The sequence below is a fragment of the Cydia fagiglandana genome, chromosome 13 (assembly GCF_963556715.1).
Source record: "Cydia fagiglandana chromosome 13, ilCydFagi1.1, whole genome shotgun sequence".
NCBI lineage: Eukaryota > Metazoa > Arthropoda > Insecta > Lepidoptera > Tortricidae > Cydia > Cydia fagiglandana.
In genome coordinates, this window is record NC_085944.1 from 13,725,957 (window position 1) to 13,743,950 (window position 17,994).

Here is a 17,994-nt window from a genome sequence, read left to right on the forward strand (position 1 = left end):
AAAAGGTTAAGTAGGCCTAGCCCAGGAGCGGCGCGACAGTATCTCGCCCGCGAGATAAGTATACTACCCGTCCCTCTCTGAAATAATACAGTTAGAAAAAGAAGGGTAGTCTATCTCGGGGGCATATGCTAGGTCTAGAGATACCACAAACGTATGAAGCCATATTGTACTGTGCCAACCACAGCTGTTAATTTCAAAGAATTATTTCAATTCATAGGTCCGAAATTTGACCTCTCAGGAGCAGCCGAAGGCACAGACGTATAAAGAGGACCCCCAGGACCCGCGGGAGACCATGGTGACCTTCGCCGAGTCGGTGGAGGACGAACAGTGCGAGGTGATCACCATTTTGGACGACGGTACGGTTGAGGAAGATGGCTCAGGTAATTTTAATAACAACACTTCCGTGAGACACATGCAGACATATTAAATATCTTAAGAACGTGTCACTCACGTATTGATGTCAAGCTTATGATGACACTCCTCGGTACGGAGTGAAACATGTCGAGCGTTTTTCGACTTAAAATACGTGAGCGACCCGTTCTTAAAATATGGCTCAGGTAAGTCTTAATAGCCGGGTACACACAGAGCGAGCACAGGCGCGACGCAATTTGCCCGCGCACATAACGGCTATAGTAGACGCAAACCAAATGACGACCGGGGTCGTAAAACTTCTCATTCACGCTCGCGTGGTCCAAGGTAGGGTGAGAGAGATAGAGATATGACCCCGGTCGCCCGTTTGGTTTGGGTCTACTATAGTGTAGACGTGCCTCGCGTCCGCTCTCTCGGCCGAGGCACATCTACAGTCGCCATCAGATATATCGGAGCGGCGAAGGTGTTCACAATATCTGAACACGCACTCTAACGCCTTCACAATAGAGGCGTGCTCAGATATTTGTGAGCACCTTGGCCGCTCCGATATACACCGTGTTTTTTTTGATTTCCGTTAATTTCAAGGGTGCATTCCTGAGCTTAAATCAAGTAACTTTCACACAGACACCGATGTTCTAATTAAGTCTATTTCGGAGATAACCAATAATTTATTTTTTTCCTATAAGGCCTCTACAAGCGTGTACACTTGCCTTAGGGCCGGTTTACATATTGATTAGTGTTTAGAATGAGTTCATACATTTGCTACTAAACTTAAGTACAATCTCGGTCGATTGATGTACGAAATGACATTGATATGTGACAGATTTCAATTGTTTGGTTGAGTTAAATGTAATGCCCGTGTTACAACAACGCTATATGCTACATTTAATTGCTTTTTAAACAAAAAAAAAATTACAAAAAAGAAAACAAAAACAATTTTTTTTTTGAAAATTAATTATGACATTTAGTTCTCTTAGGGTCACTTGCACCATTCACTAACCCGGGGTTAACCGGTTAAACCAGGAAGTAACTACGGTTACCAGTACTATTTGACCCTGGGTTAACGGTTTAACCGCATAACCCCGGGTTAGTGGGATGGTGCAAGTGGCACTTAAACGTACTTAACCATACCCCGAAGTTAACGGAATTCAATAAAAACACGGTGTATATGATGGCGACTGTACACTGGTCGTTTTGTGCCCGAGGAATTTGCCTCGCGCGTGTGCTCGCTCTGTGTGGACCCGTCTATGGCCATTGGCGCATACTGAAATCTATGATTTCAAATCAAACCAAAGAACAATAAGACCCGTATTACTTTGCCTATGATTTCGGTTACAAGCAAATGCTTGTACTATTTAAATAATGTAAGTAAGCTTAGTAATGACAATTCCTTCAAGTCTCTTTTGGTTGGGCTTAACAAGTAATATATTTTACTGTATTTTTATTACTTAAATGTTAATAATACTAAATAAATTAATGTGCTATACTTAAAAAAATGTCTACAAACATTTTACGTGACAGTTCCTCTATACATATAAAAATTAACTGTCTTAGGGACCATCATGCGACGACACAGAGCGAGCACACGCGCGACGCAATTTGCCCGCGCACATAACGGCTAGTGTAGACGTGCCTCGCGTGCGCTGTCTCAGCCGAGGCACATCTACAGTCGCCATCAGATATATCGGAGCGGCCAAGGTGTTCACAATATCTGAACACGCACTCAAACGCCTTCACAATAGAGGCGTGCTCAGATATTTGTGAGCACCTTGGCCGCTCCGATATATATGATGGCGATTGTACACTGGTCGTTTTGTGCCCGAGGAATTTGCCTCGCGCGTGTGCTCGCTCTGTGTGGGCCCGTCTATGGCCATTGGCGCATACTGAAATCTATGATCTCAAACCAAAGAACAATAAGACCCGGTATTTCTTTGCCTATGATTTCGGTTACAAGCAAATGCTTGTACTATTTAAATAATGTAAGTAGGCTTACTAATGACAATTCCTTCAAGTCTCTTTTGGTTGCGCTTAACAAGAAATATATTTTACTGTATCTTTATTACTTAAATGTTAATAATACTAAATAAATTAATGTGCTATACTTAAAAAAATGTCTACAAACATTTTACGTGACAGTTCCTCTATACATATAAAAATTAACTGTCTTAGGGACCATCATGCGACGCGAGAGGTATAAGGACTCGGCCTCGATATTATTAGCGACGGCGGCAGCGACAATCATAGGTGGGAACGAAAGGTCCGATCACTGTGTCTCGCTCCAACCTATGCTTATCGCTGCTGCCGTCGCAGGTCGCGCAATGTCGTGACCGTAACAGTGTCCACGCTTGTTTCAGAGCCATGCGAGCGGGAAGAGTTGAACGATACAATGGACAGCCAGTGTACCGTGCGAGAGAAACCGAGCACCCCCGAACTGTCAGTGAAGGCGCCCGAAAAGAGTGAGCGACTGCTTTACATAACAAGCCGTATTGAACGTTATTTCAAAACGTTAAGGTTCATTTTCAATTGTAACGGTGCGCCGATGTGGTTGGCAAAAATAGTGAGCCACGAATAAATTATATTATATACCTATATAAGTAGGTGCCCCATTTTGACGGGGGCTAAAATGCGTCAATGCTCTCAAGACTCAAGTGTTTTCGACATCGATATGAAGCAATTTCTAAATCATAATAAGAAGTATGGCTCCCCCTTTCAGTATTGGCTAGAATTTTGTTATTCATTCAACTGGCCAGAATCTGACCGCTGTCTTACTATTAGAGATGCACCGGATATCCGGTTACTATCCGGTATCCCGCCTATCCGGCCATTATTTAACTATCCGGTCGGATACCGGATAGTAACATTGCTTGATTTCGGAGTAAACAAATTGGATTTAAAAAACGCACGATCATAATCACACTTGTGTGTATTATTTTAATCATTCCACTGACTTGCACGCGCACTCATTTCGAACCTAGAAATGAGTCCGTGCGAACGTTTACAAAACAGGTCAAACCTGCAGAATGCGCACCTGAAAAACCGAAATGTAGGTATAGTTCCGCTGGCCGAATACCGGATATTCGGCCGATGGTCAGGCCGAATATCCGGTATCCGGCCAAATAACTATCCGTTCCATCTAACTATATTTAATTGAATTTGAACTTTATACAAAATGGTTACAGCTGATATTCAAATGGCAACAATTAATAACTTTGTATTTTTACAGGCCGTGAGAAGTCGCCTGATAATGTCACCAACATGATCGAAAACAGCATATACAGCGCTAAAGTAAAGGAGCTACAATCTAAAGTTAACCTGGAGCTGTTATCTGTTATGTAAGTTTCTTATGCCTACTTGCACCACCTCACTAACCCGGGGTTAAGCGGTTAAACCGTTAACCTTGTGTCAAATTGTACTGATATCCATGGCATCTCCAGGTTTAACTGGTTAACCCTGGGTTAGTGAAATGGTGCAAGAGGGCCTTAGCAAGGGGTGCGAAACTCCTCCCTTCGGGCAAACTCGGCTCCGTTCGGCTCAGCATTATTAGGGTTAACACAACTTCACGTCCCTTTGCGTGCACGACCACAGATAAAATAATGACCTGAATTTTGACAACCCTAAATAGCCAAAAGGGATAGTGCCATATATTAGAAAGGGACAGCATGATTCGACCCTGAACATACATACTGTGCCTTAAACTGTTTTTTGACAAGTTTTCACAGGCATTCAAATATGACATTGATGCATCAAGGGCCTACCGGGAAACGTAAAAATCTAAATTTAATTATCTGCCTCTTTATCGCTTGAATATGCAAGAGTGATAGAGAGGTTAGATAACGAAATGTCGATTTTCATGTTTCGCGGTAGACCCATAGATTGTGATGGACTATGGTAGTGGCGCCCCCTATGCAGAGTTTCGCGTAATATTTCTTATTACAAGTTTCCACAGGTCCATATTTATAGTCCTCTATAGTTAACCATTAGATTCTCATCTCATCAGATATGTTGATTATGTTTTTAACCTAATTTGTTTCTAACGCCTCACAGCACAACCCTGGAAGCTCATAATGTGTATCAACTGGATCCGAACACACTCCTGAAGCTAAAGCGACAGTGCAGCGAGTTCTGTGCTCGCTACAGCCGCATATACTTGTATCCGATATCGCGACAGGTGAGTTTGCCGCCTTACAGCCCGACACTGGAAGCTCATCATCATCATCATCATCTCAGCCATAAGACGTCCACTGCTGAACATAGGCCTCCCCCTTATGGGGGGTGAATGCCATAATCGCCACGCTTGGCAGGCGGGTTGGCGATCGCAGTCGAGTACACCGAATTTGAGGGACGCTGCTGGCCGTCCACCGGGGGTCTTGGACGTAGTTTAAGGACATACCCGGGTCCTCATAATGTGTATCAACTGGATCCGAACACACTCCTGAAGCTAAAGCGACAGTGCAGCGAGTTCTGTGCTCGCTACAGCTGCATATACTTGTATCCGATATCGCGACAGGTGAGTTTGCCGCCTTACAGCCCGACACTGGAAGCTCATCATCATCATCATCATCTCAGCCATAAGACGTCCACTGCTGAACATAGGCCTCCCCCTTATGGGGGGTGAATGCCATAATCGCCACGCTTGGCAGGCGGGTTGGCGGTCGCAGTCGAGTACACCGAATTTGAGGGACGCTGCTGGCCGTCCACCGGTGGTCTTGGACGTAGTTTAAGGACATACCCGGGTCCTCATAATGTGTATCAACTGGATCCGAACACACTCCTGAAGCTAAAGCGACAGTGCAGCGAGTTCTGTGCTCGCTACAGCCGCATATACTTGTATCCGATATCGCGACAGGTGAGTTTGCCGCCTTACAGCCCGACCCTGGAAGCTCATAATGTGTATCAATTGGATCCGAACACACTCCTGAAGCTAAAGCGTCAGTGCAGCGAGTTATGTGCTCGCTACAGCCGCATATACTTGTATCCGATATCGCGACAGGTGAGTTTGCCGCCTTACGGCCCGACCCTGGAAGCTCATAATGTGTATCAACTGGATCCGAACACACTCCTGAAGCGAAAGCGACAGTGCAGCGAGTTCTGTGCTCGCTACAGCCGCATATACTTGTATCCGATATCGCGACAGGTGAGTTTGCCGCCTTACAGCCCGACTCTGGAAGCTCATAATGTGTATCAATTGGATCCGAACACACTCCTGAAGCTAAAGCGACAGTGCAGCGAGTTCTGTGCTCGCTACAGCCGCATATACTTGTATCCGATATCGCGACAGGTGAGTTTGCCGCCTTACAGCCCGACTCTGGAAGCTCATAATGTGTATCAATTGGATCCGAACACACCCCTGAAGCTAAAGCGACAGTGCAGCGAGTTCTGTGCTCGCTACAGCCGCATATACTTGTATCCAATATCGCGACAGGTGAGTTTGCCGCCTTACAGCCCGACCCTGGAAGCTCATAATGTGTATCAATTGGATCCGAACACACTCCTGAAGCTAAAGCGACAGTGCAGCGAGTTCTGTGCTCGCTACAGCCGCATATACTTGTATCCGATATCGCGACAGGTGAGTTTGCCGCCTTACAGCACAACCCTGGAAGCTCATAATGTGTATCAATTGGATCCGAACACACTCCTGAAGCTAAAGCGACAGTGCAGCGAGTTCTGTGCTCGCTACAGCCGCATATACTTGTATCCGATATCGCGACAGGTGAGTTTGCCACTTTATACATATTTAGAAACGAATTAAAACTTCGATTTTAAAATATTTATTGTACAACAAGAAAAGACACATTTATAATGTTTTTTACTAAAAAAAATATGACTGCTATGGAAACCGTAAACGATATAATTTTTAAACACCAAAATTAAGATCCAATGGTAGTTATAGAAATAACAAATATTTATCAATAAAGAAAAAGCGTAAGTAGGTACTGTACTTAGGTAGGTACTATACATTTTTGTGAACATGGCCCCCTTGCACTATCCCACTAACCCAGGGTTAACCATTTAAACCTGGAGTTACCATGGTTACCAGTATACAATTTGACACTGGATTAATGGTTTAACCGGTTAACCCCGAGTTAGCAAGTTCGTGCTTGTGGGGTTAAGGTGAGTTGTAGTATAGTGTAGTGTTGAAACCCCTGTTCATTTTCAGATCCACGACGTGATGCGCCACAACAACACGGCAACGCCGTACGCGCGACACACGCATACACGCTCGCAACTCATCCGATCTGTGTCGCTACAGCAAAACATGTTGCAGTCCCTTCAGGTAATGTGTGTGAGGAAACTAGAGATGCAACGAATAGTTGTTTGGCTGGATATATGGACGCCGAATATTCGGCCAGCGGAACTATACCTATATTTCGGTTTTTCAGGTGCGCATTCTGCAGGTTTGACCTGTTTCCTAGTGAACGTTCGCGCGGACACATTTCTAGATTCGAAATGAGTGCGCGTGCAAGTCAGTGGAATGTTGAAATTGTTTTAAAATAATGATCAAGACTATTTCTTAAATCCAATTAGTTTAAACCGAAATCAAGCAATGTTACTATCCGGTATCCGGCCGGATAGTAGGCCCCTATCCGGTATCCGGCCGGATATTAAAATCATGGCCGGATAGGCCGGATACCGGATAGTAACCGAATATCCGGTGCATCTCTAGAGGAAACTGAGGAACGTACAGTCGTACAATCGTACATCTGCGTACGTACGCTGCGGCAATTTAATTTTACCGTACTTTGTATCAGGGTTTTCGGCACAGAGCCGCAGTGAGCATATTAACTAGGGATTTAAGTCCTCATCGACACTGCGACACACAGACAAAACATCCTCCAGACTTAGCATAGTCGCGCTACCCCCCTTTGCCACGCATACGGTAATTTTACTCCATGTTCGAGTCGAAAGTGTCTTTGTGTGACATCTGTGTCTTTGAACGGACCAATCACGGCATGGGACTTCGCTCGCCTCGTCCCGCGCACCCCCGCATTTTTGGCATCATCGGTTGCATGAAATAATTGCTCTAAACTCCGTCTAGAGGATTCCTAGTCTATGCTGCGACTGCGACACAGACAAATATACGACAGGAGGCAGGCGTGGCTAACTCTGCGATTTCGTCGCGTCGCTACAAGTACATGCGGCCACAACAGAGCGGCTACCGCGAAAACCGTAATTCGCAAATTGCGGGGATCTTTCTCTTTTACTCCAACGAAGGCGTAATTAGAGTGACAGAGAAAAATCCCCGCAATTTGCGAACTTTGATTTTCGCGGTTATAGCCCAGTTTTGCGCGCCGCTAAGTAACGGACGCCTGCTCGCGTTTGCGCTGTATCTGTCGTAATAGACGCGTTTTGTTAGAGAGTGAACCTGCTGTACCTAGTACTATTATTTATTCTGTGCCGGGGGCGAGAAAATGACTATAGCGATTGAATAATTTATCGTGCAAGTAAATGCGTGAAATGTAGAATCAAGTGAATAGGCACGTGAAACGTAGAACGTTTACGGTATATTCCCAATATGTATTTCCAGAACGGATATGTCGATTTAGTTTCAGTTCTTGCAGAAAGAATTGGTGCGAAAGCAATGGTTCACCAGGCGGCGTAGCACGGCGGCGTTTTTATCCCTTGTCACCATACCTGTCACGTTCTAACAATTATGTAAGTGCGAAAGGGACGCGCATAGTGATAGTCAATAAAAATGGAACCGTGCTGCGCCCGCAGGGCCCTATTTCACCAACGTGACAAATGTCGCATTTGTCGACATCACTGTTACTGACGTCACAGGCCTCCATAGGCTACGGTAACCGCTTACCATCAGACGGGCGGTGTGGTTGTTTGCCACCAACATGTTAATTAAAAAAAACTCCACTATATCGCCAGTAAATAAGTATTTATTTTGCGAAGCTAATGACAATTGTCACAAGAAATACGACAATTGTCACGAAATTCCGACACAGAACTCATTTGCTGTCAAGAATTACCGAAAGTTCTTTGAAATCTTGTGACAATTGTCATCATTATCATCATAAACATCACAAGAGAAATACCTGTTTTTGCCGATATAATAAAGTCTTTTTTAAATAATACAATGATGGTGAGAAACAAGAATACGGCCCGCCCGATGGTAAGCGATAACCGTAGCCCATGGATGCCTGTGACGTCAGCAACAATGAGACTTGTCGAATTGTCGCACCTGTCACGTTGGTGAAATAGGGGCCAGACGGTGATAGTATTTCAATCCTTTTTAGTTTTAGTCATCTAATTAATATCATGTCGAAATTGTTTCTAGATGATCCACAAATGGTTTACCCAAAAGACGCCGCTGCGGGAATGCGTGTACGCAATAAAGAACTTCATGCAATTGGTGCGAGAAGCGGACTCCGTCTGTCCCACCGAGGTCCATAATGAGGTGAGATATTTCTTTCTCTTTCACGCATCGCCGGTAGTTCGCGTCGATTTTAATACAGGTTGGAACCTGGGGGCTTACCGCGAATACCGAATTTCGCGAATTGCGGAGATCTTTCTCTTTTACTCCAATGAAGGTGTAATAAGCGACAGAGAAAGATGCCCGCAATTCGCGAACTTCGATTTTCGCGGTTATAGCCCTGGCGATGTGTTTCAATCTAATTTGAACCTTTCTAAAACCAAATAAAGTAGCATTTCTTTTGTTTCATTGTTTTCTAAAACAAACGAAAGTCACCCTAATCTACTATGCAAAATTAAAATAAGGAAACTTTGTATATTGTATGTGTACGTCATTAATTCCAGGAGCTACTGCAAACTTGCAAGAGCTTGGACAAAGCTTTGGGCCTTTACCTAGTGAGACTTAACAATTTCGTGGGAGATGACAACGAAACTGTTGCCGTGAGTATTGCTAATTATGTACCATTAAGGCAGGGGTGCGAAACTCCTGACTTCGGCCAGACTCGGCTCCGCTCGGCTCAGCATTGCTTCGAGCAATTAATAGGGTTGGCACCAATTGACTTCCTTTTGCGTGCACGACCACAGATAAGATAATCACTTGAATTTGACAACCCTAAATAGCCGAAAGGGATAGTGCCATATATTTGAAAGGGATAACATAATTCGACCCCGAACCGCTGTCAAACTTCGGTTTTGTAGGAAGTTTCCTTTCTGTACGGCAGTACTATTATTTATTCTGTGATTACCCGGTAACCCGGTGACGTGTCGCGACTGCAGACTGGTTTGTATGTATTTCTATGAAATACCATTCGAAGGAAAACCAAAGATGCGTTGGTATGACGACATCAAAAGAACAGCTGGATCAAAATGGGTAAGTACAAAGGGCACAAAATAGATCAGAATGGCAAAAATTTAAGGAGGCCTACATCTCAAAGATTGAAAAGGGCTAAAGGGCTAAAATGAAAAGAAGAGAAGAAGAAAGACCAGCGACACGAAGCCTACCGCAAATCAGTATAGGGACCGTGCGCGTTGGAGGGTCTGCCATCTTGGACATGGACATTGCCAAAACAAGTGCTGCCATCTACCGTTCTCGTCGGCACGTTTCCTTGTGCATAGTAGGTTCTGCCATCTTGTGGGCTACGTCACATTTACCCCTCGCGCCAAAAATCTGACGGCTCCTATGCTGCCCCCTATAGTTCATGCATGGGGCCAATTGCCTCTCACTTTCACTCTGAACCAACTGCATATGACGCTACCGTTATGCAGTCGGGGTCGAAATTATAACACAGCGCGTCATGACGCAGCGACCCAATCTTGGTTCCAACCTGTACAGTCCCCATCAGATATATCGGAGCTGCCAAGGTGCTCATAAATATCTGAACACACACTCTAAAGCCTTGACAATAGAGACGTGTTCAGATATTGTGAACACCTTGGCCGCTCCGATATATCTGATGGCGACTGTACATCCGTCCCACACCAATTTTGGTGGCTAGCCTTAGACCGCGCGTGGCGCTGTCGCCACCTAGCGGTCATATCTGTCCTGATCGTAACAGACGCGTTTTGTTAGAAAGTGAATCTTCTGTACCTAGTACTATTATTTATTCCGTGTATGTGCTCCCAATCGGTTCATCTATCTACTTGGTTTCAGTCGGTGCCTCGTTCCGGAAAGGCTCATAACTCTCATAAGTCTTCGAAGTGCAATAAACATGGCAAAGCAAGTAAGCATTAAATGTTATCTACTTACCTACATTTTCAAACAATTATTGCAATCAATGATACTTTGAATAGAACTGTAAATAAATAGGTGTAAAAATCGTGCTCCCGTGTAGTTCGTATTGCATACCCGAACTAGATGGCGCTATAAAAAGTCATACCATATGTTTTGTGATACCTGCTGGCAAAGACATATGTAACTTCGTATAAGATGATTAAAGTCTAAGGAAAAAACGTGCCTCGGAAATCAAGAAAAAGTCATTCTCGGATATAGTTCGTTTTTTTAGCATTAGATGAACTTGCAAGAAGGTAAGCGATCTTGACATGTCTTTTAATTGAAAAACGCTTTATTAAAATATAAAACTATTACTTATGAGTTATGAAAGCAGAAGAATATAAATGATCTTATTGGATTCATAATTGTTACATATTTGCCGTAACTTATTTTTTAAATCTGTTTTTCAATTAAAAGACACATCAAGATTGTTTACCTAATTTCTAATGCTAATAAAAACGAAGTATAGATGGCGCACAGACCTTTGGCCTATGCTCGGCTAGATGGCGTGACGACACCGTTTCATATTTAACAATTTTAACACGTAGATATCAGTGAATGATCATGGGTCAAAATTATATAAAAATAATAAAATCATTTATCCAAATATATATATATATTTTTTTGATAATTTTATATGTTTTCATTTTGAGTTTTAGTCGTGTGTCGATAGATGGCAGTAAATGTACTGTGACTACAAAATTTACTATGACAGGACCCCTCTATACTATCTATTCTCTTTGCCGATAGTCAAGAGTCAACTACATCAACTTAAGCTGTAAATGTAAAATTCATGGGATATTTTTTCTTAGACTTACTTTTCTTTACTTAGCTGGATATGGCTACATTAGATGCTCGCTCCTACAGTTGAATCAATAAAATTCTACAACTATTTTGATAGCATACACAGTACAAGTGTTATTTTAAACGACAAAATTCCATGAAATTATGACGTATAAATAACGCTTGCACTGCGTGTGCTATCATTGCAGACTTAACTTGGTCTAACTGTATAACAGAATATGTCTTCACTATTAGAAGTATTAAGGGGGCGCCATAAGCCTTCGGTAAGAAATGCATATACTTTATTCTTTATTCTTTAAATAAATACAAGTATAAGTTTACAGCTCTAGATATGCCAAAACACTTATACTCTTAATACATAGTCATAACTATCTCTAGGATCTTTATTTAACTTTACATATGTAGAGATTAAAAAATAGACCTGAAACTATACTAATCTACTATACTTGGAAAAATTCGACCTATTCCGCTGTGGCCCGGTGGCCGAATGGCACAGGCACCTGCCGCGATAGCAGAAGACGCTGGTTCGATTCCAGCCTTAGTCACTTTTTCTTAGTATACAGGTTGCTTCCTGTAACAGGAGCAATAAATTAAACTAAGTCTGTATTCCTCAAACTGACCAACATTTGTTCAGCAACTTTTAAAAATTATGAATCCTTTAGACTTCCTCTTTTTCATACAAAATAAATATTGCCTTCAATGCACGCTGACATCAGTGTGTTTGACGTTGCTTGTCACGCTGTAAACATGACTAAATTTGCAATACATTGCGTCTTAGAATAAACTTTAAAGTGTAATAAAAATCAAACCATGAGTTATTTTCAAAAGTTGCTGAACAAATGTTGGTCAGTTTGAGGAGTACAGCCTACAGTGTAATTTATTGCTCCTGTTACAGAAAACACACTGTATGTCATTTTATTTCAGAAACGGTCGCAGACGCCAAGCTCTCGATGTACTCTCTGGATAGATTCCCGCGTAGCTCCAAGGTTTCTGTCGGCCGATCGAGGTAAATTTGTACTCTTCAATAACCCACAATAAACGTATAGGCACAATATTAGGATAATGAAGTAGGCAGTAGATAATAGACATGTGTAAGTAATGCTCGTAATATCACAAATGAGATATCTCTCGAACACGTAATATGGCATTACGTATCTCTCCGCGAAATCAACTAGTACTTCAAACATCACGCATCACGCGAGCTGCACCGAGCGTGCGAGCGCCAACGACCGGCCGAAGCGCGCGAAATGGATTCAATTCCAAATACATTGACTCGCCGATATGAACGGTCAGTTCCAAGTCTACGCACGGAGCGCGTAATGTGTAATGTCACTTGTGATAGTGTCATGTTTGTTCGCCATGCCATGCCATCATTGCTTTGTTATCTCGCTCGCACTCGCACTCAGTGCTCGCTCGCTCTCGCTCTGCGATGCTTTCGGCTATCTTCGGAACCATTCGGATAGGTCCGCTCGGCCGATCGCCGCGGTTTAAGTTGTCACTCACTAATATTTTTACGAATATGATTTTCTGCAATAGATTTTAAACTCTAATGCGTCCGCGTAGAGCTTGAAATGTTTTCTTATAATACAAGAAGGACGCGGTCAAATTTGGAGTAATTTATTTGCGATTTTGAATTTGACGAAAAGAAAACCGTTTATTATTATTGTTGTGAAATGTTTGATAGTTTGCTTGACTTTCGCGGTTCGCGGCAAACTAAGTACGAGTTAATACTTGTTTATCCTTTAATTTAATAGTGAATTAGTGCATATCGAGACTGACTGTAGAAATTCGAGTTGTTTATAAAGACTGATTGAACTAAATTGCAAATACGAGTATAGTTAAATTAAATTGTGAAAAGTGTAAATAATATTTTCGTTATGGCAATATTCTGATAATGTATTAGTGCTGGTGAGTAATCGCTTTTTTACGGACTATTGGTGACTTTAACTTGATTGACCTATTTAAAAAAAATGGCTATAAACGAACTACTTTACGGAGACAGAACCAAAGCGAGCAAAATGTACGCATTGTTTTTTTTTTTTTTTTTATTATTTATTCAGAAACAAACAGTCATACATGGATTATGAACATATTTTAAAGACAATAAGAATAGACCTATAGTTTCATAACAGAAAAACATATAAATAGGTCCGTGGCTATTAACTATATAAGAGAAAAACTTAATTTGTATTATTGCAATTACTATATACTAGAAATTTGTAAATCTATGATTTGATACTTTGTCAAAAAATACATTTTAAGTGCGTTAAGCAAGTTATAAATTTAGTTAAATTCAATATTTAAATGCATTCTTAAGTTGTGTTAGTGTACAGTGAAAGAAGTCTACATCATTAAGTTTAAGGTTTTCATTAAATAGTTTACATGCGCGTTTAATGAATACGTTTCTACCGTAGCCAGTCCTGCAGAATGGTATAGAAAATAAGTTTCTTTTACGACAACGGCGCTCTCGTCTTCGCGGAACTCTAAAACAGATTTTATGTAAAAGAATAGGGGCATCTAATTGTGAACGGAAAATTTTGAAGAGCAAAACGGAATCATTAGCATCACGACGGTCACTAAGAGTTTGTATATTTAGACGTTTACAAGTATCAGTATAGTCAGCGGTATAGGTTAGTCCAGTCCTGAAGGCCAGTGATTTAATAAATCTTTTCTGGAGTCGCTCAATTCTGTCAATGTGTACTTTGTAAAAAGGTTTCCATACTGAGCTACAAAATTCAAGGTGACTTCGAACAAAACTATTGTAAAGAATTTTATATGTTAGGCGGCTTTTAAATGGTTTGCCAACACGCATAATGAATCCTAACTGTTTGTATGATTTTGCTAGCATTTTGTCAATGTGTGGGATAAAAGTGAGTTTGCTATCCATAATCACACCGAGATCTCTGATTTCGGTTACTCTGTTTAAGGTTTTACCGGATAGAGTGTAGGAATAATTAATTACATTTTTCTTTTTTGAGAAAGTGATGACATTGCATTTATCTAAGTTAAGAAACAGGTTATTTATTTCACAGTAGCTAACTAAGTTGTTTAAATCATCTTGCAATTTTTCGCAATCGCTAATATTTTTAACTATCCTAAAAATCTTTGTGTCATCTGCGTAAAGTAATACTTTAGAGTTCTGGATGTGATTAGTCATGTCATTCACATAAAGAGTAAAAAGCAAAGGACCTAAGTGAGAGCCCTGAGGCACTCCAGAACTGACAGACATCCATTGAGATTGATAGCCCAACAAGACAACCGCCTGACTCCTGTTTTCAACGTAGGATTTGATCCAGCGAAAGAGGTCGCCATGTATACCAAGCCTCCAAAGCTTAGACAATAGCGTATAGTGACAAATTTTGTCGAATGCCTTGGAAAAATCAGTATAAATAGCGTCCACACTATAACCATCATCCATTGCACTATAAATTTCATCAGTAAAGGTTAGTAAATTACTGTCAACAGATCTACCCTTATAAAAACCATGCTGATTTGGAACTATATGGCGACGTACAACATTAAATAATTGGTCAGTAACAATTTTTTCAAGTAACTTACCAAGAATACATAATTTAGAAATGGGACGGTAATTTACAACATCACTAGTTACTGAACCCTTGGGAATAGGAGTGACCCATGCTTGTTTCCAAGTTTTGGGCACAACGCCGTCTTTAATTGACTTAGTATATAGTAAGGTGATAGGAGTTGCAAGGGTAGAACTGCAAGATTTGATTAGAAGCGGATGAATGCCATCGGGTCCAGCACCTTTATGGACATTAACTGTTTTTAAATATTGTAAAACTGTGTTGTAATTTATCTCTATGGTACCTAGATCGATAATAGAATCAGGCGCTGGACTATTTATTATGTCACCCAGGTCTAGATTAATAGGTTTTTCAAAAACTGATTGAAAATGACAATTGAAAAAATTACATACCTGTTCGCCGTCAGAACTAGTTATGCCTTTATAGTGCATTGATTGAGGTGGTTTATTTTTAGAGAATATAGACTTTACGTAAGACCAGAAAAAATTAGGATGACTTTTGATTTTACTTTCTGAATAAGATATATAATTATTATAACATTCCAGCTCTAATTTGTTGGCTCGTTTGCGCAGAGTACTAAAAGTCTGATAGTCTAAGGGGTTGCCGTATAATTTCCAACGTTTATGATATTTTCGTTTTTCTCTTAATATCTTACGTAGGGGTGAGCTATGCCAAACAGGGGCGGAACAAGTAGGCTGACGAACAATTGGGTAGGTAAAGTTTTTTGAAGATAGGCAAATTATATTTTTTCCCGATAGTATTCATTATAGCGATCACGGAAATGCAGCTCTTTTATTTTTATATCATTTTATTGATTAAATATAATTTTTTAAATGATCGATATGACGTTTGTGAGGTGAAATGGCAGACTCGAGTAATTAATTCCTTGGCGAGTAGTAAATGGGACGAGATAGAAAAAAAATCGATGTCAACTGTCAGTGTCATTCTTGGAAAATAACTTGCAAATAATTGGAAAATAATGGTCGGACGAAACATTTGTGTTTTCTTGTAATTGGATGTCGGTGTGATTTCTAGAATAAGTATTTTTAACGTCCCTAGCACGATCAACACGGATATTTTGATCATGATAACGATTGCTTTCGACTACTTGGCACTGCTTCTTGGAGAACATTTTCATTAACACCTCCACCACGACTCTTGGACTGCTACACGAGTCATTTTGGATCTCAGTATCAAACCAATAGATGGAGACGATCCCGGAAACGTTCGAATGGAAATAGAATATTACAGAGATGAACTCAAAGTGCGTCGTACCGTCTTGTAGGAAGTACAGACGTTACTTTCCAAATTCAGCGTATTTGAGCACACCAAAGTCTTTAACAGCGATTCGGTGCCAAGCTTTGAAGATATATTGGCCAAAATGGTAACTTATACGTTTGTGAGGACTATATAAACGTGATTGTTGTATTATACATACATAATGATTAAGATTGTAATAGTGTCAATAACTAGGTCGTTATTGGCTATTATATATGGGCTCGGCAAGGTGTTCACAATATCTGAACACGCACGCCCTGATAATAGAGGCGTGTTCAGATATTTATGAGCACCCTAGCTGCACCAATATATCTGATGGCGACTGTACTTTAGAAAACTTATAATATAAATCCAAAATAATATAATATAAATCCAGTAAATTTCGTTTCGTTTTATTTTAAAATCCACAAATTATTATCCTTAAGCATTAACATTACAACAGTATATAGAATCACGCTGTGTGGCGTGCCCTTGAAGAGAGTTGAGAGGTTCAAATATGGTCAATATGGATAAGTATGTCTGTAGGGTAAATGTGCTTCACGTTGGGGCCTGTATACATATTGATTAGTGTTGATTGCGGGTTTAATACATTTGCCACTATACACAAGTAACAAGTGTATCAACTCGCAAAAATACTACATTTTTGCTTCCATTGAGGTATACATAGTAAGCACTATTCTCAAATTATGTGAGGAAATAAAACAAATTCAATTTAGTAAAGCGTATTTAATAGGGGTAAAGTGACGCGAATACAATTAAAAAAACAACGCATATTCTTAGTTTATATTAAATGTAGATGGCTTTTTAGTTTTCACTTGGTCACAGAAATACGCTAAAAACCACTTTCAGAGTAGGTGTTTCTTGCGTTTTGGCTGTCCTTCTTGTGTCCTTCCACAGCATGAGCATGTCGTAAGTCCTGTTGTATTTGTCCCAGGACTTAGCAGGAAGCTAGTTATTCATTATTAAGTTTGCTTCTGCTTTAAAATGAGGCGGTGCATGCCGTCTATTCCAGGTCGTTTTCGTCACTTGAACTCATTTTGTTTATTACGAGTATTAAAATAACAAGCGGTAACTTATTGAGTATTGCACAACGAATAAACTTTGCCGCCTTTTATTTGCATATTTTTTAAAATTATATTACCATAGATACAAAGCATACGGTACGCGCATGCGTCAATCCGCGCGCACCGCGCAGCGCCCTTTCGCGGTGCTAAAGCGGTATCCAGACGGGACTGATCAAATCGGTCGATTTGATCAGAAATGAAATTGGCGTCAATCTCCAATTTTAGATTTATGGTGATATTAGACCCATTTAAATTGAAAAAATGCCCCATAACGAAAATACTAGCCTCACAAATTGGTGTTCTTGTGTCCGCACCTCATTTTATTGGTCATTATCGGCGGTTGAATTCGGCGAGCCAAATTGGCGTTTGCGTCCGTACGTCCCGATTCGATCGGGCAATTTAATCAGATTGGCGAAAAATTGACTAATTTGGATACGCCTTAAGCAACATCGAGTTCACGATAATTTGACATATAATAATAATAGGTTTTTAGCATAAGTTGCATTTCATAAAACTTAACCCAAATCATTTGTACATTTTCAAGTCAAAGATAAAGACATGTTGGTTTTAAAATTTTAATAAGTATAGACCATAACATTGTCATGATCTTGTATCATTGTTAAAATAAGAGAGTCTCCCATTTTCATTTTATTGCATTTTTTATAAAATGTCTTTAGATTCTCGGGATATCTTGGTCCTAATTCGATTGCTCTTTTTTATGGAAATAATTATATCCTTCAGATTC

The 17,994-nt window shown here is 40.7% G+C and overlaps 1 protein-coding gene across 1 annotated transcript in view; it reads left to right on the top strand.

The window, feature by feature from the left end:
• The window catches only part of LOC134669896 (uncharacterized), a 94,407-nt gene that overhangs the window by 6,110 nt on the left and 70,303 nt on the right, over positions 1-17,994 (top strand). The window contains exons 5-14 of the mRNA XM_063527511.1: positions 218-380; positions 2,724-2,825; positions 3,593-3,701; positions 4,414-4,537; positions 5,216-6,079; positions 6,527-6,643; positions 8,654-8,773; positions 9,133-9,228; positions 10,439-10,508; positions 12,287-12,368. Of these exons, the coding sequence (XP_063383581.1) occupies positions 218-380; positions 2,724-2,825; positions 3,593-3,701; positions 4,414-4,537; positions 5,216-6,079; positions 6,527-6,643; positions 8,654-8,773; positions 9,133-9,228; positions 10,439-10,508; positions 12,287-12,368 (1,847 nt within the window). The remainder of the gene's footprint in view (positions 1-217; positions 381-2,723; positions 2,826-3,592; positions 3,702-4,413; positions 4,538-5,215; positions 6,080-6,526; positions 6,644-8,653; positions 8,774-9,132; positions 9,229-10,438; positions 10,509-12,286; positions 12,369-17,994) is intronic.